This window comes from Vipera ursinii (genome assembly GCF_947247035.1).
Source record: "Vipera ursinii genome assembly, chromosome: 3".
NCBI classification, from domain to species: domain Eukaryota; kingdom Metazoa; phylum Chordata; class Lepidosauria; order Squamata; family Viperidae; genus Vipera; species Vipera ursinii.
The window spans coordinates 30,210,877-30,238,664 of NC_139516.1; the positions used below are offsets into that span (position 1 = coordinate 30,210,877).

Genomic DNA, 27,788 nt, shown 5'->3' on the forward strand with positions numbered 1-27,788 from the left:
GCTGAGGATTAAATATTTTTGCTAAGAAGTAGCAAGAATATTTGTGCTTGTTTCACTATTAAGTGGTAGTCATAATATTAATTTCTGATAAATAGCTGTGCCATCATGGACAATGTATTAAAACAATTCCATGTAAAGTTCTTCCATTTGTGTTGACTTACATAGCACCTGAAATTCATTTCCAGTTCCACAAACCAGGAAGTCTTGGTGACAGTGATCCATATCCACCAGCATATGCAGTTCTACTACTGTAACACACATTACATAGGGCTACATCTAAAGATGACTCAGAAGCTGCAACTGGTTAGAATGCAACAGCCAGACTATTGGTAGTCAAGCCTACCACCGAAGTATAACATCCCCTTGGTCACTAAACTAATTGCTGGTAATCTCCTCGGTCCAACTGAAAGTTCTGTTTGCCTTTTATAAAGCCTTTTACAGTGGTCTCCAAACTTGAATTAGGGGCTGCTTCTCCAAAACGTTTTTGGCCATTTTTATCAGATCGAGTGAATGCCCGTTCAAGGTCATGTTTCCTCAGATAGTAAAAACATAGTGGATCATAGGAGGGCCTTCTCTGTGATAGTGCCAATTCTTTGGAACATCAGCCACCCAAAGTTGTACATGAGCTTTTTTACGTTTCTCTCCCTCCTAGTCAAAATGAGTTATTCTAAGTTTCTTTCCCATATTTTCTTCAGTATTTGGGCTATATAATAGCGTCTTAAAATCCTTTTTGGTTTTTCATACCAAGGTCATCCCCTTTGCATACAGAGTTTGCTTAGAAGTAACTTTGCATATTGTGTCTGAATGGGAGTACCAGATCCCTCATACAAAGACTTTGCAGAAGTTTGTAAAGAACAAAGGTAGAACATACCTACTTCTGTACATCGTTAGGCTGGCTAACCAAATATTATTTTGAGTTGCATAAGGAAACATAGAGAGTTTACCATTACTTATGATAAAGGTCAATTTAATTACAAAATAATATAGACCATATAAATGTGCAATGGTTGGGATCCAGAAACAGTTCTGGATGCTTTAATGAGCCATAGACAGATGTTGTACTCATGTTTCTGGATGTTTTAGAAGCACTGCACAACCACAATAGATCAGTACAGTCTTCTAATATTTCTAAAGTGATTCATTCTGCATCATAAACAACCATGCTTCCAATAGTACAGGGGTATGTACTTGAAGGAAGTATGTTTCTTCAAAATCCTGAAGAAATGGGGTTTTATTCAGTTATTCTACTGCCAACAAAGAGTGAAATGATACATAGATACAGAATAAGGCAGGGTAAATACTTTTTCCTATTCCTATTTCTCCTAGAATACTCAGCACTGTGTTCTGGAGAAATCCCAACATTTCTTTTGTAATAACAGAAGAAGAAGAAATTATCTGTTAAGTTGGCAGAATTATCAAGGCTTAAAAATAACCATCCTTAGAATCATTCCTTAAGAAGCTCAATTAAGATAAAAATATTTCCCCATTAAAGTAAGATGTGCCATTGTTCAACAATATTGTAAAACTTACCCTTTGAAGATGTGCACAATACTCTTTCCACAAACCATTCCTTGCATAGAATGACATACATTTTAGATGTTTTGCCCCGGACAAAATCCAGAATGTGGCTTATTTATTTATTAAAAAATACTTTGTGTTCTATTTTAGCTGGATGTTGCTTCTTGCGAATGGAGTATCCAATTTCTGTCTGGGCCAGATTGGTGGTTTTGTAAAGATTTTTGTGGGGAAGCTGAACTTCATATGAATGAATGTGTGTAGCTTCCTTAATGTGGGATTGATAATTTGCCCAACTGCAGATACCGAAATGCACCAGCCTTGTGATCAGTCAGGCTATTTCTCAACACAGATCTAGCACTCTTCCCAAACAGTGCTAAATTTGGATACAAAAATAGCCTGGTTGATAATACAAGCAGGTGTCGCTGTGGCAGGCAGCTGTCCAGTTTCATCTACAGCTCAAGCCAAAATGACCATGGAGGGAAGTTCCCAGTGACGAGACAGCATGTTAGGTACAGTCTAAAGTGGCCCATAAATACAGCAAATTTACTGCTCCAATTTAATGGTCATCTAGATGGAAGATTGTTCCAAGTCTGAATCCCAATGTTTTATATAGTCAGAATATCCACAACTGTTTCAGGGTTTGGTTTATCTGAATCCAGAATAGGTAAATCATTCTGGATTTTATTTTGTCCTTACTGTGGCTAATATGAAACAGAATTTGCAGCATGTGCTATTTGAATTGAAGGAAAACTTATTTTTCCATTTCATTCACACCTCTATTATCCATGAACCATGTGCAATGTATCCCACTTTAAAAATGATTATGCTGGGGGCTCATTTCTTGTCAAAGATAATTAGTTAAGCTCTTATCTGTGAAAAGGAAGCTAGTAAACAGATGATAATGTTTCCAAATTCATATATGAATGCCCCAATGAGTTGAGCTTATGCCCAAACTCTATCAAACTATGCTAATCCGGCTCACATAATTTTGCTTACCCATGAGGTCAGAAAATCCTCCAACTGGTAATCGACATGTCCCAGTAACAAACTGTAGTAATCTCATTCTCTTCTCATTATCTATTTCCTTCACAAACTGAAATAAAATAGATCATTTAAAATGATTTGCAATATCTACTGCCAATTCACAAAGTGTTGACAGCCATAGCTAAATATATGAAAATAACTCTTAGATCAACAATTATTTTTAATACATTTGCAGCCTTCTATAAGCTGAAATATTTACATTGAAGTATTAAATATTTCTATAATTTCATTATGATCTAAAATTTGAGATCTAGTTAGGAGTAGCACTTAAAGGCACTGGGCTAAAAACTAGGAGTTCATGAGTTCTAGTTCTGCCCTAGGAAAGAAGCCAGCTGGGTGACTGTGGGCTAGTCATTCTCGCTTAGTCATAAGAAGGCAGCAATGGTAAACCACTTCCAAAACATGCTATAAGGACTTATCTATGTATTTGTAAGGAATCAAGACTGATGCAAAAATGTATAAAAATCCAAAATTTAAAAAAAGAAAATACTATATTTTTATTTAGATGAAAATGTTGCATCTGTCAACTATTAACAACTGATGCATATTCAAAAAGAGATTAAATGTACATAGTAAATTTTCACCTTGATATTTTACTTGTTTGTAATGGAACAGTAGGAAAAGAACTAGCAAAATTATTAGACCCTAAGAAAATTTGAAATGTTTGTCTGAATAAACGTATTACCTGATGCTCAGATAACATAATCTTAAATTTATGGCATAATAAAAGAATATAAAAAATATTGTTTCAAAAGGCAATCTTGCCTTCATATCTGGAAATAGTGAAGACAATATAATTTAGCTTAAGAGGAATATTATTCAAACATTCATTTGAAGTGGGTTTACTTTCTCAGTATAGCCATCAGTAAAATTATCACATCAGAAACTGAGAAACTAAGTTCTAGTCCCACCTTAGGAATAAACACATCACAGGGTTATTGGGAAAATAGGAGGAGGAGGAAGTACGAGGAATGTTTGTCACCATGGGTTATTATAAAAATAATAAAGGATACGATAGGACAGAATAGAATAGAATAGAATAGAATAGGAATAGAATGGATAGACAAATGATGTCTATTCAAGGATTACAAACCTGCCAAAACCACACTATTTGCTTGCTTGTCCTGGTATAATGCCGGTAGATTGTATGTCTTTGCCAATCAGTCAGGTCAATCTCTTGCATTCCACATAAAAGTACCTGGGGTGCCGGGAGGAAGAGGGCGGAAAAGCGCAACACAAGTCAAGATCTGATTAACATATTTATTTTCCATGATTTGCAATGCAAGGGAAAAACATCACTTAAGCCACAATGCTTAAGTGACGATTTTAAGCCAACTCTTTTCGCACATAAAGAAAGGCTGAAAAACAAAGAATCTTATGCTGTTTATGGATCAAATCTCATACAGCCAAATCAATTTATTTCCAGCTCTGCTGCAGTTCATTCAAAGTGACCTTTAATACTAGTTCTTCCTTAAACTGGGGAAGCTCTGGAGAGCCTAGAGGCAAGGCAGATTTCACAATGATGACGATTTCTGCACTGCCCTGTCTCAGGTTAACTCAGTCTTTTCCTCCTCCCTCTAACTTTCAGCCACTAAAGGTCTATCCAATTTGCTATTACAGCACTTAAAAAGGAAAACATGCAAAAAAAAAGTACTACTTAAATGGCTTTTCAGCCATTCTATTTCTTTAGGAAATTATCTGGCAGCCAGCCACGCGATACAAAATAAAACCATGGATGTGAGGAATAAATCAGAAGAAATTTTTGAAAGCTATTTTTACACTGTATAGCTGGTAAACAGGGGAGGAATCGCTGTGTCCTTTTCAAGGATGATGGATTAGCTTCAAACTGCTTTTGAGAGATGGGAGAATAAAAGCGATGGCAGTAAATCTGCATTTTGTCTGGTTAAAACTAATTGGAATAGTAATAAGATAAACTAAAACTTTTGCTAAAATTTGGTAGCCCAGAGATTAAAATACAGTAGCCTTTAACAGTAGCATATAAATATAATAAATAAATAAACTGTCCCTCAATTTATCAGTTCCCTTGAACAAAAGTTTTTTGTCCAAATTGTAGGTTTAAAGGTCTACCTCCAGCTCTTTGGCATCAAAGTATTGTAAGTACTGCTGTGATAGAATCTCATTGAACCCTTCAAAGAAAGCTTGTGTCTGCTCTTCAACACCCCGGGAAAGCCTCCATTCTGCTACCAGCCTTGAAAAGAAAATATACACTCATATGACAACAGCCAGTGCACCTTGATTCAGATGAATTATAATATTAATTAATGAAAAACTATAGGAATTTGAAATACTGAAATCATTCACTGTTTGAAAAGGTAGCACACAAGAACAAAAGAACATGAAATCTTGCAGAACATATAGCTGAAGTGTTACCACCATAGCAAAAGGACACGATTTAACTTCCAGCCTTGGGTGCTTCAACCAGGACACATAGTCTGCTATATTCAGTTATACAGTTCTAATGAATTGCAATTTGGACAAGGGACTTTTTCTGGGATTATGCAGAAGATTAAGGCACATATGAGCAAACTGTGTCACACACACAGCCCTTGGACACTCACACATACAGAAATGTAACCTAAGAATACAGGAGGCTTGGCTCACTTTCTCTCACAAATTAGCTGATCAGGGCTCTGAAGCAAGAGTGGGAAAGTTATGGTGCTCTAGAAATGGCCAACTACAGTTCTACAATCCCAGATAGCATGGCCAATGGGGATGGTTGATGGAAGTTGTAGTTTAAAGATAGGAAGTTCCCCATAACAATGCTGCAGCATGGAGGAGAAAAATGAAATTGATGAAAAAAATCTCCTCCCCCACGCCCAGCAGTAGTTTTACTCTGTTCAAGTTGTATGCATGAATGAAAAGAGACCTAATCAGAGAATAGCAACTTGAATCCAATAAAAAGTATGGTTAAAAATACTTAAAATAATTTTGAACTTACTTAATATATTCTTCTTTGTTTTCTTCAGTAACAAGGAGGTTGCTACCATTGGGTTTCAAGTCATGGCTCTTTATTTCACCTAGAATTTCTTTATCAACTGAGAAATACATTTCTAGGCCACATTCTTCAATATTGTTTTCCCTACAAAATCAATACCATATAGTGTGATTAATTACTAAAATATTTTTTACTATGATATATATGACAATAAACAATATCAGGCTTAGGACTATAGTTCATAGATTATAAAATCAGCACTCTTTTTCTGAAGCTGTGAGCTATGCTTCCTTTTTATATTATTCTCTGAAGATTACCAGTGGAGTGACATTGGTACAATGCCATTACAACAGTTAATGGAGTCAACATTTTGACAAGGTTAAATTTTTTTTAAAAAAAAAACAAACTAGTTGTGTTAAGCCCAATGGAGGGTCAATGCTTCTAACCCATAAATCTTTCAAACTATGAAATGACATGCCAATGAAAATCAATGATACACTGTCACAAAAGAGCCCCCCCCCAAAGAACGTTGAGGCTTTATTTGGGACAGAATGGCGTCTGATTTAAAAATCTACAGGCTATCAAAATTAGAAATATCAATCTCTCTAAATACTTGAAATTCATAAAATATTATTTGCCTTTTGGAGGATCCCAAAGACATGGTTCTATAATTAGGCCTGAGGTATGTAGCTAGTGAGCCACCCGGAGTCACACATGTGAGATGGGTGGCTACATAAATTGAATAAACAAAAAAATTAATAAATATTTCATTAAAATGTAAATTCAAATATGAATAGCAAAGTAACTTTTCAGTGAGAGTTAAATATTTACTAATTTGGTCTAATTCGTAGACATTTATTTGGATAAAGTTAATATTCAAAAAGTGGAAATAAGAAACTCACTTAACCCAGATGAGGGAATTATAGAACTCAGGATCTACAGATTCCAAATCTTTTAATCCAACTGGCTTGTTGAGGATACGTTTATAGAAAGGTAGGGAGAAGCCTGTGTCTATAAATTTTCCATGGAATAATGCCTGAGAAGGATAGAAAGTATTACTTATCTTATATTCGTTGCACTCTGCATATCTGATTTTAAGTCTATGCTATTCCTATCACTTTGAAAATTTCACGAAAGGAATCCCACATTAGAATATATGCTACAATTATAGTCTCAATTTTCTATCTTTTATTTTTCCCCCCTCTTCAGCAGCGTTTTCATATTATCTTAACATCCCATTGAATAATTGTTCTGTTTTCCAATTAATGAAGTCAAGATGTCAAAGAGATTCTGTATGTTTTCCTTGAAAATGAATGCTAAAAGCGTAAGATCATATTGTAGAAACTGGCTGACTTTCTTCTTCTGCTGTAACTTGATTTGAAACTTGTACACAGGTAGTTTATGATCTGCTCTATAATCAGCCCAATTATTTAACCCAGTGAACAATGCTGAATAATTTAACTTTTATTTGCGAGTTATTAGAACATGCAATTCAATATAATTTAGATACATTTAATTAAAAAGTACTGAAAATTTCTCTACAATTTCATGCAGAGGGTTGGACTAAATGACCTCCAAGGTCCTTTCCAACTTATTATTATTATTATTAGATAGCCTATTTTAACAAAACATATGGCAGCCTATAATAACTTCATTTTTTACAACATTTCAGAGCAAATTCAGAAAAAAAGGATTATTCTTATAGCACTCTTATTCAAGATATATGATAGATATATATTTTCTTCTTACCAGGTATTAAGAGGAATAGCAAAATTAAAAGCTTGGCAGGCTTTTAAATATATCGAGCATTCAAATATAAAACACTGGATGGAACACAAGAAAGATCACTGCTGCCAAGGATATCAATTTGGTAATATCCAATTACATATTTACATAAGATTTTAAAAGTAAAAAAATGGACAGAGATTCTCGTCTTCTAGAATTAACCGTTTTCAGCCTTGCTATGTAGTTTTTATAAAATTTTAAATGTGTTATGAGTATTATTCCATGCACTGAACTCACCATAGCAATAAATCTACCAATAAAGCGGAAGTATTTCAGATGATCTGGATTGATGTAAGAAGCTGGGTTTATCTGTAGGCAGTAGTTATCCTTCCCTGCATATTCAAACAGGCAATACATTGGATTCAGCACTTCATGCGACAATAGAAAGAACCATTCCCTGAAACCACATAAAGAACTCACAGTCAACACCACAAAAAAAAAACCACACGCACACACACAACAAACATAAATTTTAAGACATTGTGTATACATTTCTTTGGTGTTAATACCTAAAAAAAACTAATATGTTTGAAATATGCCTTTGTTTTTGCAGTTTCAACAAATATCGCATCTGCTAGACAACATCACACAAGTTTATAACAAAGAAACTTTAGTGTTATTCAGTGAGTCAGGCATCAATAACAAATAATTTACAGTGTTCAGCTTTTGGATGAAATTTGCAGGAGAAGGAATGGCAGAAACTAAAGGCAGAGTCAAAATAAGAATCAACCTAGAGTTTCTACATAGTCACAAATGGTCTAAATCCAACCCCTCTTGAATTCTGTTAATCTGAGAGATCTGGGGAGTAGGCAAGGATGCTTGAATGCGCTGTACATATGGATGAATACCACAATGAAATAAATGTTTGCATGCTAGTAGCTTCTAATTAGCAACAATTCCAACTGTTCTCAAATTTGTTTTTAGTTAGTTTATAGAAAATATAACTAAACTTGAACCTCACTTTATATACTTCACCTATATTTTACAGAGGGCATTAAAAAAGCCTTTTAACATATCAGGGCAATAATGAAAAAGTAAAACTTCAGATTTCTTAAGCAACTTTCTACAGCATAATTTTACAGCTTTATGGGTTTGTTTTATGAATTAAGTCATACCTACCGCGCAACACCTCCATAGTCTAAGCCTTCTTCTCCTGGGAAAATGACCCACAAGCGTCTTCGTAGATCCACGGCACTAAGGCTCATTATCTTCACAGGAAAAAAATTGAATGTTACTTAGAATGTTAGTAGTTTACATAGCTATTCAGATTAAAGCACATATAAGGCAGAGACACAAGTTGAAATTAGGAAAAAAATGCTAATCAAATAATTTTAGAAAAAATATATACTACTTAGTTTTAAAATTTCAGCTTATTTACCTGCTGAAATGAATCTTCAAACAGTGTTTTCCTGCTCACTGTTATTTTTATATGCTGGGGCATAGACAGTTGCTGAAATGTAAAAAAATACATTTGAAAAACAAACATATTAGATAACCATAATTACAAACATATTGTACTCTCAGCACTCTCTCAAACATTCTCAGCAGGAACTGTGGATAAATTAATTACTTATCCTGAATAGGAGACACTTTATGTTCATACCCAGCAATTTTCTTGTTACAAAACAAGAAAGCTTCTTGCATTTATTTTGTGTTCATGTAGTGCATCTGATAAAATACGGATACAGGCAATGTCTGATATATGAAAAGTAAAAAAGTTGATAATCAAGAAAATCTTAATTAGAAACAAAATTATAATTTATATGTGCAGGGAAAGTTGTGGCAAGTTGGTCTACAGAGTCACAGAAGAAATATATCTATATATCTTCACTCATAAGGGTTACTCTCCAACAAGGCAAATTCATAATTCAAAGGAGAAATGGTGAACTCACTATAAAGAAACAATGCTATCTTTATGGTCAAATGATCTGAAAACAGTATTACTGTGCAATCTTTTGGGAAAAGGTGACATGCCAATTCTGTAATTTCCCCATTAACATACTTTTACAATCAAATATAAATGTTAATCACATTGGTATTTTTGTTTCTGTTGCTCCTCTCTGGGAGGAGGTTTTGAAGTATTTCTAGCAGGACTACTTGATTCTGTAATAGCTTTGTTCCCTATGCCATCTGTCTACTAAACTCGCAAGATTTGTTTTTCTCGCCATGCACATGTTTATATAACCCGAACTAGACTGTTGTTTCTCTGTGTCATATATCTGGGTATATGCATAATTTTGTATTTATTTATTTTTTGTCATATTTATGTAGTGTATATTGGAGGTGGTGACCCTTTTGAGACCTGTATGCAATGAAATTTCATTTTAATGTATGCCGATTAGTGTACATTCAAAGTGACAATAAAGTTATCCTATCCTATCCTATCCTATCCTATCCTATCCTATCCTATCCTATCCTACTCTATTTTTATAATATTAATAAATTCAGGAGTAATTAGCACTGCGAATACTTCAAATTTGATTCCAAAATATGGATGCCTCTTCTTAGCAACTCTACAAACCCAGAAAAAGATGAGGCTGTTTTAATAGTGACCAATAGGCTACTTTAATGAGTCACCAACAAATGTTGTGGGGCACGAAGGAGCGGTTCTTTTGTTTCGGGTCTGCATGGTATTACAGATCAAGACAATTTTTAAAAAAGAAAAATTACTGCAGTGTGAGAAGAACCGAACTCTCTTTTTTTTCCTCTTCAACCCTAATGTTGTGGAGCTGTTTTAATATACATCAGCTTCAGAAAATCAAAGACACAGAAACCTAGTTGTAGGGCCTGATGTATAATTCAGAAAGCATTATACAAATATATCTTACTCTGAACATAGAGACAATTATAAGCTCTGATTTGCTTAATCGTGATTTTTGAATAAGTCATAATGACAGAATTAAAAGGAATACTAACTCATAAACCATGTTTTATAACATGCTAATTTACACAAATCACAATATGGCGTAAAAAATTGCATGATTTCAGGCAAGGTTAAATGTTTTGCAGATGATAGCAAGAGCTCCATGATTACATTTCCAAAGGGAAGTATCTCTCACCTGACACCAAAATCGGAAATATTGGACCTTTGCTTTGAAATCACGAACATAGGCTATTTGAGGTCCATTGTCTCTGGAAAGAAAAAGCAAGGTGACACTGATTGAGCACACATGTATATTCAATTAAGCCTAAATAACTAAATAAAGTTGAACAGAAAAATATGCTGTCAGAATGCATACTATCTTTCCCCAATGGAATTGGCCCACCCCACTTGTGCTGGCAGCCTACTGCAGATCTGATCAGCCAAGAAATTTTGGCTGGTGGGATCCAGAAGAGCCTTTTCTTCCAGGGCCCCAGGATGTATGATCTGATTCCTCTCTTTTAGACTTCAGAAAAAGGCCTTAAAACCTGGCTATGCCAACTAGCATGTTGTCCTGAAAGAGAAGCTGGCTAGAGGTGGTTGGTACACTAACAGAGAGGGCACCTCATCTCTACCCTTCAAACTCTTGTTTTTTTATAATCTTTGAATGTTTCTTTTATCCGGATGTAAGCTGCTCAGAGTAGTCTGAACTGCGAGATGGGCACCAACTAAATTTGATTGATAAATAATAAATCAAATCAAATCCCTCTCACAATGAAATATTTCTCCATAAAAATCATTACTTAAAACAGCAACTTCCTATCTGGTGTTAAATATAAACTTTCTTCTTGGAAACAGGAGGACTATTTCACAAAGAGTTGAAAGTAGCTTAACTGGTTTTCTCAGCCAGTCATCTATTTCCTGCCTCCTGTCTTTTAAGCAGCGTTTCCCAACCTTAGGAACTTGAAGATGCGTGGACTTCAACTCCCAGAATTCCCCAGCCAGCTATGGGAGTTGAAGTCCACGCATCTTCAATTTCCTAAGGTTGGGAAACGCTGCTTTTAAGCAATCTTCCAGCTAAACTTGATTCTTAACTCCTCCTGTTCCCAGGGACCTAGGGAGCACTGCCCAACTGTAAAAGAAGTCAAGGGGCATCTGGTTTCCTCCCAGATAGTTTTTTTTTTTTTTAAAAAAAGGTCCTGATGATCCATGGGAATTCAGTTTATCCCAGAAAAGAAGGGCTTTCATCCTGGCATCAGAACCAGAATAAAGAAATTTCAGTGTTTCTTAAGTCTTGGTCTCTTGGAAATGTATGGATTTCATCACTCAGAATTCTGGGAGTTGAAGCCCACATATCTACAAATTGCCAAGGTTGAGAAACCCTGCTCTACTTCATCCATTCTTTTTTCTCTCATTACAACTGATTGTTGCTATTTCAGGTGTTCCTAACATACAACCCAGCAAGTGCAAATTAAATTGAAAGATCCAAAAAAGTGGAGGGGAAGAAGGTGATGAAGAAAGATAAATTGGAAGTCTTCTTTCCATTCTAATTTTACTGAAAGCATGGGGAATAAGCACAAATTATAAAGTGAAAAGACAGAAAAATATATTTGCCAATATCTCCAATGTTCAGTGTCACCCCACTTTTAATTTTAAATGGATTTAGCAGTGTAGCATTTACATTAAACAGTGTTCACATTAAACACTGAAAAATAATTCCCTTTAAACATTATCTTGTTTTGTTTTAGAAACTGTCCGAAAGCAGAAATAAATCTGACCTGCCTTGAGAATGAAGGGTATATAGAAGAGTGAAAACGCTATATTCAGACTGGCATAATAATCAGTATTATCAAATAATATTTTGTCAGAAAGTAGCAATGTAATTTAGTTAGTATGACAGTTGACCCAACCACTTTTGTGTTAACCCTGCCCCTTTTTACAGGCTACCTAAACACTGTTGATATTTTAGGAGGAAAAAACATACAAAGCAGACTTTCCAGTACGAGGATCGATGTATGTTGTTGTCCTTCTGTTGTGATCCACAAAATATGGAATTCCATCCACAGTGAATCTCATTTCCCAGCCCTCTGGTAAAGGTTTTTCATTTAATTGACTATAAAAACAGATATAAAAGATACGAACTGCATGTTACAAAACTGATGCAAATCATATCTGCATCTTAAATCCAAACTAGCAATTATTTGAGCAGAACTTTAATTGTCCACTACCATTTACCAGCCACTCAAAGGGACTGCATCATTAAAAGGGGGGGAAAAAGAGCTATTTAGTAAGAGAACATTAAAAAATCCTGCTATTCCTGCTCAGTGATCAAAGGTCAATGTTTCCTTATTAGATTATCAAAGAGAACAAATAACACTGTTTTCCTTACAGCTGCTATGTCTTTGCCATTCTCTTCTTTCTTGTAAAGATCTTTTAAACTCAAAATATGCCTTGACATCTGAACATTTCATAAGGTATAGAGTAGACACTTGTTACAACTTAAATTTCATGCTGTTTTTCATTTTTACCAATATTCAACAAAATGGACAAGAGAAATAATAATCATTCTTTGAACTCACACAAGCATTATGTATGTCACATGCAATTATACAGCATCTTAACAGAATGTTAATATTTAAACTTTGTAGTATTTTACACAGGGTTCAAAGAGGCAAATGTGATACCTTTGCTCTACTCAATGTGCATATGCATTTTTCAGTTATTATTACAGTACAGGTGCTTGTTTTAGCAAGAAACAATCTAAGTTAGAAGATGCTCCATACCTTTATGAATTACAAATCTTTTAGTATAGGAGTCCCCCAATCCCCGGGCTGCAGCCTGTTCGAAACTGGGCTATGGTAGAGATAGGCAAGCACGCATGTGTTAAGTTCCACTCGTCGAGCGGAGAGCGCTCACACAAGTGGAGCTGTGTGCATGAGCACAAGTGCCCACTGCTTGTGCAAATGGGGTTGTGTGTACCTACCACTCACATCTCCCCCACCCACCCCTGCCATGCCGTGCTGGGCCACCAAGCTGGAAAGCTTGAGGACCACTGTTTTAGTACTCAATGCTTCTTTCATTGCTTGTAAGGAAAAAAAGCATACTTTCTGGAACATGGTTGAACAATTCTGGATCTTACCCTTGACTCCTGGGATCTTCCCACTGTGTGATGCGAGTATTATGATTGACAAAATATACTCTGCCATTGCTGTCTGTTCTCTTTTCTGAGAGAAAATACAATAATACATTGTTAGTTTTGATGTAAGTCATACCTAAGTAATATTTGTGTGGGCATGTTTGTTCATGGAAATTGCTAAGCACATTGATTTGTGCTTTAGATTGTAAGCCGCCCTGAGTCTTCGGAGAAGGGCGGGATATAAATGGGATTAAAAAAATATATCTCATCCCAGTTGTGCACTAAAACAATCTGGATGCCCCTCCCCTCTAAGGAAAAGCTTAGAATGTGAAATAGGAGATGGAATTGGGAGATAAGGAACAGATGAACTTGCTCAAATGGAACCTTTCAGAGGATGAAGGAATTGCAAGTATGGAAATTCTCTGAGAAAGCATTTATTTTGATACCACCCAACTGCATTTCGGCAGTTCTGAAATTATTTGTTGGTTTTAATCTTAAACGTTTTACCTGGAAATCTGATCTTTTGTAATAGTTATATAGGTGAAGTATTTAAATTGATTTACAAGCTTAATCCCTTTTTATAAGGTATCATTGAAGAGCAGCAAAGAGTAAATCTACTCTCGGGGAAAAAAATAGGCCCCACTTTTTTTTATGAGTAATGCCCCTTCAGCAGAATATATACTTGTCATTATCTCTTAAGAAACAAAGGTCAAATCCTGATTCCAGATTTTAAAAAATTATGCAGTTCTGCATGTAAAGTAGTAAAAATAAACTGACATTATGCATTAACTCCATAAATTTTAAAAAAGCATTTTACATGGCTTATGAATCTAAGTGCAAAGGCATGTAAACTTTGGGGTCATGAATGTCAGATAAGAAAAAAATAATCCTGGTGATTACTAAATTAAAGAAGTAAGAATAAATTCCAAATAAGTGACACTAGAAAATAAAACTTAAAAATATCTTACCCCATCCATGTGGCAAGGGACCAAGAGGATCAAATTCTTTATTCTGTGTAAAGTCTTGATTCTACAATCACAAGAAGACACATCTTAATAACCACTACAGTATTTTCCAGCGTATAAGACGACTGGGCGTATAAGACGACCCCCCCAACTTTTGAGATGATTTTCAAGATTTTTCGTCTTATACGCCGGAAAATCAGCGAGCCCGGGAAGGCACGCCCTCCCCTCTCACTGTGGAGGAAGCAGGGCAGGCTGGCGTCTGGCGGGAGCCGGCAGGGCAGTCCTGTGCACGGGCGCGCTCCCCGGCTCCTAAGGAGTCCTCGGGGAGCCATGGCAGGCGCCTCACGCTCTTCCCTCTTGAGCCAGCATCGGCGGAGCCGTCCGGCATCGGGCGGGAGCCGGCAGGGCAGTCCTGCGCACGCGCGCGCTCCCCGGCTTTTAAGGAGCACTCCTTAGCAGCTGGGAGTGCGCACGTGTTCAGGACTGCCCTGCCGGCTCCCGTCCGACGCCGAACGGCTCCGCCGATGCTGCTTTAAGAGGGAAGAGCGTGAGGCGCCTGCCATGGCTCGCCGAGGACTCCCTAGGAGCTGGGGAGCGCGCGCGTGCGCAGGACTGCCCTGCCGGCTCCCGCCAGACGCCAGCCTGCCCTGCTTCCTCCACAGTGAGAGGGGAGGGCGTGCCTTCCCGGGCTCGCTGACTTGCAGCCAACCCAGAGCCGAAAGGGGCTTTTCCTTCCACCCACCCTTTGGAATAGACGCAAGAGCTCCCGGGGTCTGGCGTTTGCAAGGGGGAGGGGAGGGGGCTGAGAGGCTCTTGGGAGTGGGAAGGGAGAGTCATGTTGGAGGGGGGACTGGACTAAGGAGACTTGAAGTTGCTTTGCAAGAAAGGGGGCGCTCAATTGATTTATGTAATATTTTCCGGCGTATAAGACGACTGGGCATATAAGACGACCCCCCAACTTTTGAGATGATTTTCATGGGTTAAAAAGTCTTCTTATACGCCGGAAAATACGGTAATTAAACTGTCTTAGTGCTATTCATATATCATTTTAAAGCAAGATTTCTCTTTTAAGACCGTAAGTTTAGATGATGTGTTAATTAAGAATTAAAAGACCCAACACTGGCTAAGATTTTCTAGCAGGAGATAAGAAACTTATCAAGGCAATCTTTAGGTGTCTTTATAAACAAAATTAATACAATATATGAAGTGCTAGGGTTTAAGACTTAAGGGGTACTTTACAAAATAAGACTTGAATTCTGGTGAAATTTTGCAAATCCAATGAAATATTGCCAATGTGAGTCTCTTTCTTGAATAAATTATGCTCATAATCTATATACTTGGCTAAATATTACTTGTTTTGTTCCAAGAAATGCATAAAACAGTCTGAAATATCTAAGTCATAATTCTCTGAAGTAAAGAATTATTCAAAATAATATTGTAAGCAGAAATAATTTTCAAAACTGTAAAAGAAGGAAAAACAGTAATTTCTATGTATATCAAGCAAATTACATTTAAATTTTATTGCACTGCTTTGTTTTTGGAAACTTAATGGATTCTCACTAGAAATTAATTAATATATTATTCTCTCAATTCTTAAGTTTCATTAGATGGGGTTGTGCTAATGTATCTGTTAGATTTGCGACCCATTCTTCAGTGTTCTCACCCCATATATGAACCTCTGGTTAAATTGCTGCATAGCTCCTTGAAGCTGGCTACGCTGAAGTTGCCATTGCTCATAATTACGGACAGATTCTAGAGTTGGTCGTTGCCAAGTGGTTGTTCTGGTGAAATGGTCAACATAATAAATCCGTCCCATGTTGTCTACTCGGCGCTCCCAACTAAAGAACAAGGATGATATATTTAAATGAAAGCAGCACAGACCTCAAAGTACATAGCAAACAGAGAAAGGAAGAAAGAAAACGGAGAATGCATGAAGTATAAAGGACACACACACACACACACACACACACACACACACACACACACACACAAAGAGGGAGCTTTATGTTTGTCACTTGGAGGTCCTGAATGAAAGCCAGGATATAAATCTACACATAAACAAATAAATAAAACGGGTCAAGCAAAATAATTCTTCAATTTTACTTGAACAGTGAGGAAAGAGTAATTTATCTTTAATTTTATCACTATACTATTCTATTTTTCAATTCTAGCATTTGATTAAAGCATCTATACTTTATTTATGCATGTCTACCTTGTCTGTAATAGCAAAAATAATATGGTTTTTCTTTTTAAATTATTCAAGGGTATAATATATATTTAATATATTACTATATGAAAAATTAGATTTGATTCTTTTCTTGTCTACTGAACCAGAAAGAAGGTAGGGGCAGTACAGCAAGCCTAATAATGCTGAAGTCATACCCACAGGTTCTTTTACAACTGTTTGGGAATGCCCCAAATTTCTAAATCTACAGCAGCAACAACAACATTCAACAGTAATAAAAAATATAACTCCCAAAGCAATATCAACCTAACAAAAAACAATCCATGAGTTAAGAATTGCTCACCCTGGAGGAAGAGGCTCTGGCCTATCCCATGTTGTTCTTTTTTCTACATGATCTACATAGTACATTCGGCCATGCTGATCCACTCTTTGTTCCCACCTGGAAAAAAACACAAACTGTCATATGTGAATTTGTTCAAATACCTTCACCTTGTTGCTTATTTTTAAGTGGCTTCTTAACCTCTCTGCAAATGCAGTATATAATAAATGCATTTTTTTCATATATAGACATTATACAAGTCAAAGCCTTGCTTTCATTTGACATCTGTAAGTCTGCTATTGCTATAGTGCAATCCTTGATAAAAAAATCTTCAACAATTTGCAATTTCACAAATCTCCTAAGCTAAAAATATTTCGTCACGTTTGCATTGTCTGTTTTTTAACTCAAACATTTAGGGTGGCAAACATTGAATTTATCATTTTAACCTCACAGTAAAAAGTTTGGATCAACTACCCATCTTAATTTGGCAGTTAGGATCTAAATCACTCTCTGTGATTTAGTGCTCTGACAGTACTCGTTGCCCATCACATTTTGTGAAAAGCAGAACAAAACCTGCTTGTCATTCCAATGAAATGCTCACTGCATTCTATTCATATTTCTGCAGTATATTTTCAATTCAGTGTTGGACTACAATCCTTCTAATAAGAAGCAGACCATTCAGATCTAGACAGTTTTAACTTTACTATATCACACTAACTTGAGAACAAGAATTTTTGATGACCTAGAGGTGCTGCACCACTTGGAAAATAGCCACACTAGTTCATATTACCCAATAATTTCTAATGATACGTTGGAAACTATCATTTTAATTATAAACCATATTTTTCCATCAGTATTGCACAAAGCTATCTAACTGTACCTGCTTAGCTGGACTTATATCAGCTATTTTGCTTTGGTGCTGCACTCAACGTTTGTTGCTATAGGAATTTTGATATTTATTTATTTATTTTATTAGACTTATATACCACCCTTCTCTTGTAGGACTCAGGGCGGTTCACAAGGTTCTTAAAAAACAATACAAGAAGTTACAAAAATTAAAAACAATTAAAATAATTACATTAACCTTGAAATAAAACCCCAATTACAATTAAAACCCCAGTTAATACTCTCAGTCCAGGCCAGAAAGCTCGAAGAGCCAGGTCTTTAGGCCCCGGCAGAATGAGCGAAGGTCAGGGGCAGTCCTAAGCTCTACAGGCAGCTGGTTCCAAAGGGTTGGCGCACCCACAGAGAAGGCCCTCCCCCTGGGTATTTTCCGCCGGCAATCTTTTACCGGCGGTACCCTGTGTCATCAGATCAGATTTCATAAAGAATTTTAAAAACTGGTTTATACTGTAGGTGGCAGAATTTTATGTCTTAAGATACGAGCCATACATGAGAGAGATGAAAGAAAGGGCCGTCTTTCAGAGGAAAAGATGCTAAGCTACAAAAATACTTATAATACAGAATATAACAACATCAAACACTTGCCCAGGTGGAAGAGGACCTTGGCTAGCTGTATGGTGGGGCTGTGTAATGGGAGTTGCTGGCTGAACTTGTCTGCATATGGGCGGCGTAGCTAAAGGAGCTGCTGCAGGAGGAGCTGTCCCTGCAGTTCCTCCATCAGAACTTGGTTCTGCTGCTGCTGCTGTGCTTGCGGTGGGCACAGTTTCTTTATTAGCCCCTTCTGATTCTATGGAAGAAGGGCCATTGACAGATGCTGCAGAGAATACAGATTGGAAAGAAGGCAATGGTTACTTTTATTCCGATACATCAGAGAAAGCCGGTAGGTTTCTACACGGGACATGATAGTAGCATTATTAGATCTTTGATTAAGAATAGTCAAGTAAAAAAGCCCTTTAAAACACTTAAAATATCAAAATGCATTTATAACACTACATTAAAAATTAAGGATCAATTGTTTTGAAAAAGTATCTCCCAGTTAAATTTTAATTAATTCCATTTCAGGGAAACTGTGGAGTGGGTTTCAGAAAATTAAGACAAACAATTTGGGATAAAGGTTCTTGTCCTCTTGATGACAAAAATTTGGAAGTCTTTAAAGAGAGTATTCCCAGATTTCAGAGGACAATATACAAATATATAAATTTGCACAGCCAGGTTTGGGAAGGTTCATGTAAATGAAAAATCTATTACATAAATATGGTGAAATCTTCCAAACTTTAATCATCCATGTCTTACTGTTGTAAACTTCTCTTTACATAGTTTGGGAATGTTTTCCTGAAGATCAGAAAGCTACACTTTCAATAAAAAAGTACAGTGGGCAGACAATAGCAACAGCACTTAGTCTTATATACTGCTCCATAGTGTTTTACAGCACTCTCTGAGCAATTTACAAATGTCAGCATATCGTCCCCAACAATCTGGGTCTTCATTTTACCAACCTCAGAAGGATCGAAAGCTGAGTCAACCTTGAGCCGGTCAGGATCAAACTCCTGGCATCATTCATAAGTAAAATAAACTCTGAGAGTTTGAAAACTTATTTCATATTGATATTCACATACCAACTGGAGCCGAAGGCCTACGAGGGGTGGGTGGAGGTGGTCGAGAGGGTCTGGGAGGTCTAGAAGGTTTGAAGCCGCCATTTGCAATCAATGGAGAGTCACTGGTATTAGCCCCCTTGTTTTCATTGGAAACAGCAGTCTCATAACTGTCAACACTGCTACACCTTAATAGAAAGGAAAATACAATTTATCCTTAAAACCTGAAGTTGGCATCTAGATAAAAAGAGTAAGTTAAATTTCCAAATCAAATACTGTGCTATAACAGAGCAAAGGATCACTGAAGTTATTGATGAGTTTTATGCTGACCTCCAGTGTTCCCTTTTGACAATGCCCACGGTCCCTCTAATGAAGATGGTAAGCGCTCTTATTATTTTGCTTTGAAAAAGGAGAGCAAAACAGATAAAAATGTGCAGGTATGTTCTAAAAACTTCATGAAAAAGTGAAATTTCAATAAGGGCAAGTTATCTGACATGTATTATTCCTCAAAGCAATTCTTGACATAAAAGATATCATAGGGAAAAGATACAAAATGGTTTCTGGAAAATGTATTTCATTTTGCCTGAGATAGTAGAATGGATGTTATAAGAAATAATGGCATGTGATCAAAAACACGAGTGGGGCAACACCATGGAGAGGTTTGGATGAGCTGTCTGTACAGGATCCTAGAACAGGCAGGAAGTCAGTATAGGTTGGCTTTCATGTAGCCAGAGTGACATGAATAATTCTGACCAGAACGGATTTTATGACATTAGAATACAAATACAATTCACCATATTAAAGCATGTCATTGAATCAGTTTATATTCATCTACTCTCCGCTTAGTCTTTCTGAATTACTCTATTTACTTTAAATAAATATTTAAATATAAATTTTAAATGTATTTATGCTGAATCAATTATAGCTAGGCCAACAATCATCTAGAAGTCATAGTAAGATACAATTGAAACCACCTTACCTTGTTTCATTTCTTGCTTTGGAGCCATCATTTTGCACAGGACCTTAAGCACAAGGCAATACAAATTTACAACATTTATCACACTAAAAAGATATAAACATTACATAATTATACTGGGCAATTTTATTCACCTAAATATTGACACTAAATATATGATAAAGTGGGACCATACGTGTCCCACCAAAATAGAGAACCCAGAACCAGGATCCAGGAAACAGTTCTTAGCTGAGCAACAGAGGAGGCTGGCAATTTTTAGCAATAGCTTCTTTCACTTCAGCCCTCATTATCCCTTCAGTGTTGTTCTGGAGAATCCCCCCAAAACAGGTAAGCTTTTTAGGGAGCTGAGAAGAAGGAAAGAGAATTCTGTGATTTTATATAAATTAAAATCAGAAATCAGACAGGAAGTTTGTAGACACCACTGCTTGTCTTTGGTTAAAATATACATTGATGATGCCTGAAATAAACAACTGACATTTGCAGGAAGACTAAAGGCTATGAATAACACAGTATAGAAAGTTATTTCTCAAATGGAAACAAAATGGAACAATGGTGATCCAGGTTAGTGTCTTTTTTGATGAAGCAATATTTTTGAAATCAATTCCCCAGGGAGGGCACCTGTCCATGTTATCGCTTTGGATCAAAATACAACTTTTAATTTGCCTGGATTTTTTAGTTAGCTATTTTGGGCTTCATACATAAAAATAAAAACTTGACAGATAAATAAATATCAATTTGTTGATAATGAGAAATGATAATGTGATGTTTCTAAGACAGAATCAAAAATTATTTTTGAGAAAGAATTCAGTGTGTGGCAAATGTATTTTTAGTTTTTAATTTTAATTTATTGCACAGATGATTTTAATTTTATTTTTATCTTAATTTCTGTACTTATTATATGTTTTGTTGTTAGCCACCCTGAGTCCTTCGGGAGATAGGGCGGGATATAAATCCCATCAATCAATAAATAAATAAACTGCTATATAAGGTCTAATGCAGTTTTCCCCAACCTGTTGCCTTCTGGTATCTTGGACTAAGTTCTTTTAATTGCTAGTTCGTGTGCCTACAGTCTATGCCAGAAATGTCCCACTCACAACGTCACGTGACGTTGCACAACGTATCGGGATGGTTTTGCCATTGCCAGCAATGGGGTGGGTGCCAAAGAATTGAGGCCTTTGAACTATGGTGCTGGAGAAGACTTCTGTGAGTCCCTTGGACTGCAAGGCGATCAAACCGGTCAGTCCTAGAGGAGATCAACCATGACTGCTCTTTAGAAAGCCAGATCCTGAAGCTAAAACTCAAATACTTTGGCCACCTAATGAGAAGGAAGGACTCACTGGAGAAGAGCCTAATGCTGGAAAAGATTGAGGGCAATAGAAGAAGGGGACGACAGAGAATGAGGTGGCTGGATGGAGTCACTGAAGCAGTAGGCGTGAGCTTAAATGGACTCCAGAAGATGGTAGAGGTCAGGAAGGCCTGGAGGAACATTGTCCATAGGGTCGCGATGAGTCGGACACGACTTCGCAGCTAACAACAACACAACTCTTCTGCTATTAAAGAAGAGCTTGTATTAACATATATATAAAGTATCTGGGTCATTTTTTCATGCTTCAGTGGTCACAAATCAAAAGTTGGAAGGGAGGATGTTGCTGATTCTTTGCTACACCATGTCTCCCTACCCTATAGATGACTGAATACAAGAATCTATACTTGAGTCCCATTGTCAATCATCTGAGGTCAGCCACATCAGGAAACAGAAACTGAATGAAATACTGGGACTCTATTTTATTGTTTATAAAGATTAACAGCAGAATCTTGAAAGCCTAGCAGAGTTTTTCTTTTTCTCCCTCTTATACCAAAGAGTGAAAGCAGAGGAAGCTTGAGTTTCTTCCTTACTCTCTCTTGTCTTTCCGGCTAAGTTGTTTTCCTGACAGCTACCAAATATCTTATTCCAGGCAACCTCAGTACTCCTCTACACCAAAGGTTAATCTGGATATGTTGCTGGTGGTTCTGATCCTTCCTAAACGGGCAGCTCCAATTAATATTAATGGGAGAAGAGTGTTTGATCCATGGCCACTGCATATAGAGTGCAGCACTCACTCTATCTTATGTAATAATTATATGAATGAGTTGGGAGACATCATCTAGCTATTTTGGATGGCTTTCATCAATGTGAAGTCACTACCCAGTTATTACTCCACAATGGGCCAGGCTGGAGAAGCTTGTTTATTCTGGTGCCTGGAAGCTTGTAAGAATTTGAAACAGAACCCTATCAAACCAGAATGGTTGTTTGTACAGAAACTGGCTGGTTTTCTGTTATGCTGATACTAGACATTACTAAATCTGAATATTATTTATTACATTTGTATGCCTCCAAATCTGCCAGGGACTTACAAAAGTCAACAACTAAAACATTCACAGTGTTACCAGCAATTATATAATGAAAACATACCTGATAAAATTAAATAATTTAAAATGATAAAACCTAACTTTTATAATCTTGACATCATGATCCAATCTGGAAAACGAACCCACAATAGCAGCAGTAATAAATAATTGATGGCAAATAACTTCCAAGTGCCTCTAGAATGGTTTTGTCTTTACTACTTTTGGGAATGCCGTTAAAGGAAGAGGCTTGTCTGAGATTTTTTTGGGGGTGGGTGGGTGGGGGCTATTCCAAAAGATTGGGCCCCTAACCAAAACACCTTAGTATTCCAAGCGGAGTTATGACTGTCTTGTAGCTAAGACTTTAAGTCACAATGTTCATTGCAATAAAATATATTTTTATTTAGAATTATGCTATTTAAAAATAGAATTGCTCTGGCAAGAAATTGACAGCATAAGGCAGAATACCTATAATTTCAACAAATTTTCTCATAGGAAATACCTCATAGAGGTCTGAACAAAAATTGAGGGTTTTGTTTATGTAGCATAGATACTCTATAAGAAAATATTACTCACTACTTATGCTTGAGGCATCACCATTAGTCAGAAGCTCAGAATCCACCTGCATACCATCTAGACAGACAGACAACTCTCCAACTCCATCCGGTGGTTCTTTGTCACCAATAAGATCCATGTTCACAATCACTTCCTCAACTATATAAAAAACAGAAATAGTCTATTAAAATGTTTTAATTGCTTAAAGCCAAGCAAATGGATTAGAATTGTAAACAACATATTTAAATCCCTCACATGTGCATTTCAAAGGGTTGCTGATAGTGTTAACTGTAATTCAATGCTCCTTTCCTATTTTTTCACCTTTATCTTTATATCAGTCCTTATTGTACCACACATTCTTCAATAGTCTGTGGAAGTAAATCTCATTGATGAAATGAGCTCTTACAATTGTTCCATTATTGCACCAAATGAAAAGGGCTTAGATATTTTGACATTCATCAAGAGGACCACAAATGTTTTTCAGATGAGGTAACAGCAGATTTTTGCCTGAGTGGCAATTCAGTAGCAAAGGTTCCTGCAAAAGATTTTGCTACTATATTTTAAAATAGGATTTCCACTCAAATCATTTGAGTAATAAAAAAAATCAGAGTTCTTTGCAAATACTTTTCTTATTGCAATTCATTTATTCCTGCATAATTTAAGTCTCAACACCCCTTGGAAACATCACCATACATTAATGTGCATTTCAAAGTGTCAAGAATGAATTAGAATGGCACTGTTTAAAGCATGAATATCTAAGAAATGATTAATCAGTATTCTGCAGAAATAATGCAACAGAGAAAGCTTAGATAATTTGACTGATGTTAGACCAACTGAAGATGGCTCTGCTAAAAATGAAGCTCGGTTACCACAATTGAAGAGCCAAGAGATAGACTGGCTTATCATAGCTCCCCTCCAAGCAAGGAGAGGACTTGAGATTGCTCACAAGTTCTTCAGACAATTGCTCCTTGTGAATCTGCCCTGCTTAAATCTAATTTAGAACTTGGAACATAATTGGTTCAAGTTCAAAAACACTTTCAGAATGTATAGATAATCCAATCTGAACTTAAAATCACTGTTTTTATCTCCAGATTATTTTGAATCCAACTGTTTTAATTTTGAAATTATCGGCATGGCCTGTATCAGACATAGCTACGTATACTGTTGATTGATTTTTTAAAAAAATAAAAGAGGACTCCATATATGTAAAAGTATGTAATTTTCAGAAATTTGTTGCTAAAATACTTACGTTTCATATTATTTGCTTTTAGTTTCTCCTGAATATCTAACGTGGCACTTCCAAGTAAGAGATCTGACTTCAATGTCTGGTGACTCCATACACGAAAATGTAGCTTGCTAACAGGGGAGACAATTCTAAAGAAGCAGAAGAAATATCAAACATACTTTTCTTTCCTTCATTTAAATTATGTATCAATATACCAGAGAGATCTTTTTTGAAAGAAGTTACTAATAGTTTAAAATTTTGAAGGCCAGAGTTTTTAGGTGAAATATGAACTCTAATCACAGTACTAATCACTTTACTATGTTAACTTTCTTTTTAATGTTTTTTTAAACAAAGATTAGTCAGATTATATTTCCAGATGCTGATCAAGCATTTTCTGAAAGAAAATATCAAACAACTATGGGAATATTCAGTGTGGGATATTATCCAACATACAAATCTTTTTAGTTATTTCAAAAGAATATGAGCAATTTTGAGTTCTTCCTTCCTACAACTATTTACCCTACTCCAGAAGTTATTCTGATGGATCTCATTAGTTTTATGACTGGCAAAGTATAAGCAGCTACAGGTAGAAGAAAATATCTAATTATTCTTCAGTTTACATCAAGGGCCTTCACACTGTGCGTTGCAACTTCCAGAAGGATCACAAGCAATCAAGACAGAAAAGCAGAAAAAGTTTTAAAAACATTTCATCTTACCCATGGTGGCCAAATCAGATTTTTGAGTATTAGTAAGCTTGCTATTTGTTTTCCCAGCTTCTTCTTCTTAGCAGCCAATAATATTATGTCAAAAAAGCTGTTAAGGTTTTGACATCTGCTTTGCTTAAACTGTAATGTACTTTGTCAATTTTGGTCTTTAACTGAACTGAAAGGGGATAAATTTCTATAATGTCTTATACCTACAGATCATGCAACAAACTATTACAGTATTGATCATTTCTGGATTTGCCTTTTCTTGAAATGTATCTCTCCCTGAATTTTGGATTGGTGTGCACAAAGTGCCAAGAATTTAAAAAGAAAGCTATGACCATACTGATTCCATTTACAACAGTTAGTCAAAGTTTTTCTACAATTGTAGTTAGGAAAAATAAAGACCAATCAAAAGTAAATGTGAAATGAGAACTGAAAGTAGCTACCCTAAAAATGAAACCTGGATTCCAGGAGTTAGCAAGCTCCCCATTAATAATGACTAATTTCATTTCCAATCAAACAGTATTCTTTTATAAAGCTGTAATGGTTGTCATTGTTTTATTTGACAAATTCATTAACATTTAGTAATTAACACTGATATATATTTATATATTTCTTTCCCACTTTAATCCCAATTAAGTCATTTATTTTATTCTTTGGGTTCTAACAAATTCATTTATTATTTTAGACAGTCATGGCATCACATAGCCTGAGAACTCCAGCATTTATTGGGTTTAGAAGGCTGCCCAAATGGAGAGTTTTTCTCCATTTATTTGGGGACCAATACAGATTTTAGGCAGCAAATATTTATGTTCTTCCTCTCAGACTAATGAAAGTAGGAACTTCTAAGACATTTGATAGGCTATGTAAAATGGATAAAATGTGTTTAAATGTATCCAATAAATTTAACAAACTAAGCAAAATTCTGTATGCTCATGAACATTCATATTCTTTCCTTGTAAGCACTGCATTTTTCCATTATCAATATTCATTGGATATTATCTGACAGCATTTCTATTTTTCTTAGAATGAAATGATATTTCTAAACTTACACTGTAAGATGCTGTTTCCATTTTGGACTGTTGGTATTGTTGCATTTTTCTGTCTTCTTTGACTGACCATCAACTGAAACTTCAACGTATGGGCTGGGTCCAAACCACTTGTTTTTGTTTTCTTTCAACTTTGCAGAAATAACTTGAAAAATAAGAGAGAACAACATGGTCAAAAATGACCTGTGGATAGATATCACATTGTTTCATATTATTCAGTTCCTTTAAGTCAAGAAATGAAGCATTTATTACAGTAGAAATAGATCAAACCATTTAACTGAAAAAGACTGGAAAGATGTCCCATTTTTAAAACAGCATCATACTATAGATTATAAACACTTTATTTAGAATAGAGGCTGGAAAGTATTTTACAGCTCCTGAGGTTTGCATGTTATTTGAGTAAGCTAAAAATGAGAATATTAATATATGTTTATATTCATCCCACCCACACTCATACATTTAATTTCTGACATTTACAGGTTGCTTATTAGTCAAACTTGTATTCTGTACAGAAGAATTTTTTTATTTTGTTTGTGGCTCTTATGGAGTTTCTGAAGGCTATTATTTTCATTTAAAAATTGTTCTATGCTTATTTTTAGGTGCTTAGAAGCTTAAATGTAAGTATAAATACATTTAAATTATGTATGTATGTATGTATGTATTTGGTTTACAAACAACTCAAGGCAGTAAATATATTTAACATAACTTCCTCCTCTTATTATCCGCACAACAACAACTCTGAGGTTAGTTGCGGTAGAGAGAGTGTGAGGCCCAAAGTATATAGTGATATCAATAAGCATAGTTATGTTAAAAATCTACAGCCCATTAAAATCTTGGAGTTTTTCAATATATTTCAACATACATATATTTGATCTTCATTTCAACCATATTGATAAAGGGGATATAATACAATGAATACCATGCAGCATTTACATTTTACAATCCATTGTGTAATTTAAATAAACATAGATGAAAATTCTGCATGGAGGAAAAAGTAAGCACATTTCTATATTTATCGCTAGCTCAGCTCAGGTGGACACGACATGGAGATTTCAAATCACTACCAAGGCCAGTCTGTTCAAGCAAGTTCAGCAGAATAGCAGAATGTAAGATATTGAAAGAAATCTTTAAGATTCCCAGAACTGCATCACTTGACCTACAGGTAGCTCTTACCACTACTGATGTCACAATGCATGAATCTACCATTAGAAGGAACGTGTACCAATTAGATCTAGATAGAAGATATGCCAGGAGGAAACAACTGCTATCCAGAAAAAACACCAGGGCAAGACTAAAATTTGCTCCTGAACACCTAGGAAAAACCCAGGATTTCTAGAAAAATGTGCTCTGGAGAGATGAGTCAAGGATATTTATTTGGTCATAGTACCAGAACATTTGTTTAATGAAAATTAAAGACAGCATTTCATCAGAAGAACCCCATACCAACTATAAAGCATGTTGGTGGAAATGTTATGGTTAGGGGTTGTTTTGCTGCATCAGGGCCTTTTTATTTATTTATTAAATTTGTTTGCTGCCCACCTCACCACGAGCTGAGGAAGGAAGGAAGGAAGGAAGGAAGGAAGGAAGGAAGGAAGGAAGGAAGGAAGGAAGGAAGGAAGGAAGGAAGG

The 27,788-nt window shown here is 36.0% G+C and overlaps 2 protein-coding genes across 3 annotated transcripts in view; one reads left to right on the forward strand and one right to left on the reverse strand.

Moving 5' to 3' along the window:
- Positions 1–27,788, forward strand: part of PIGU (phosphatidylinositol glycan anchor biosynthesis class U) — a gene marked incomplete at its 5' end in the record, with an annotated part of 662,778 nt that overhangs the window by 71,747 nt on the left and 563,243 nt on the right. The gene's annotated exons all lie outside the window — the stretch shown is intronic.
- The window catches only part of ITCH (itchy E3 ubiquitin protein ligase), a 56,115-nt gene that overhangs the window by 11,123 nt on the left and 17,204 nt on the right, over positions 1–27,788 (reverse strand). For both annotated transcript variants that reach the window (XM_083358243.1, XM_083358242.1), the window contains exons 3-22: positions 26,164–26,305; positions 24,429–24,553; positions 23,201–23,338; positions 20,243–20,285; positions 19,288–19,451; positions 18,257–18,485; positions 16,793–16,888; positions 15,928–16,102; positions 14,268–14,328; positions 13,303–13,387; positions 12,148–12,276; positions 10,363–10,435; positions 8,682–8,753; positions 8,423–8,511; positions 7,541–7,700; positions 6,421–6,554; positions 5,522–5,662; positions 4,651–4,771; positions 3,656–3,760; positions 2,515–2,611 (exon numbers count right to left, since the gene is read on the reverse strand). In XM_083358243.1, coding sequence (XP_083214369.1) covers positions 2,515–2,611; positions 3,656–3,760; positions 4,651–4,771; positions 5,522–5,662; positions 6,421–6,554; positions 7,541–7,700; positions 8,423–8,511; positions 8,682–8,753; positions 10,363–10,435; positions 12,148–12,276; positions 13,303–13,387; positions 14,268–14,328; positions 15,928–16,102; positions 16,793–16,888; positions 18,257–18,485; positions 19,288–19,451; positions 20,243–20,285; positions 23,201–23,338; positions 24,429–24,553; positions 26,164–26,305 — 2,379 coding nt within the window. The remainder of the gene's footprint in view (positions 1–2,514; positions 2,612–3,655; positions 3,761–4,650; positions 4,772–5,521; positions 5,663–6,420; positions 6,555–7,540; positions 7,701–8,422; positions 8,512–8,681; positions 8,754–10,362; positions 10,436–12,147; positions 12,277–13,302; positions 13,388–14,267; positions 14,329–15,927; positions 16,103–16,792; positions 16,889–18,256; positions 18,486–19,287; positions 19,452–20,242; positions 20,286–23,200; positions 23,339–24,428; positions 24,554–26,163; positions 26,306–27,788) is intronic.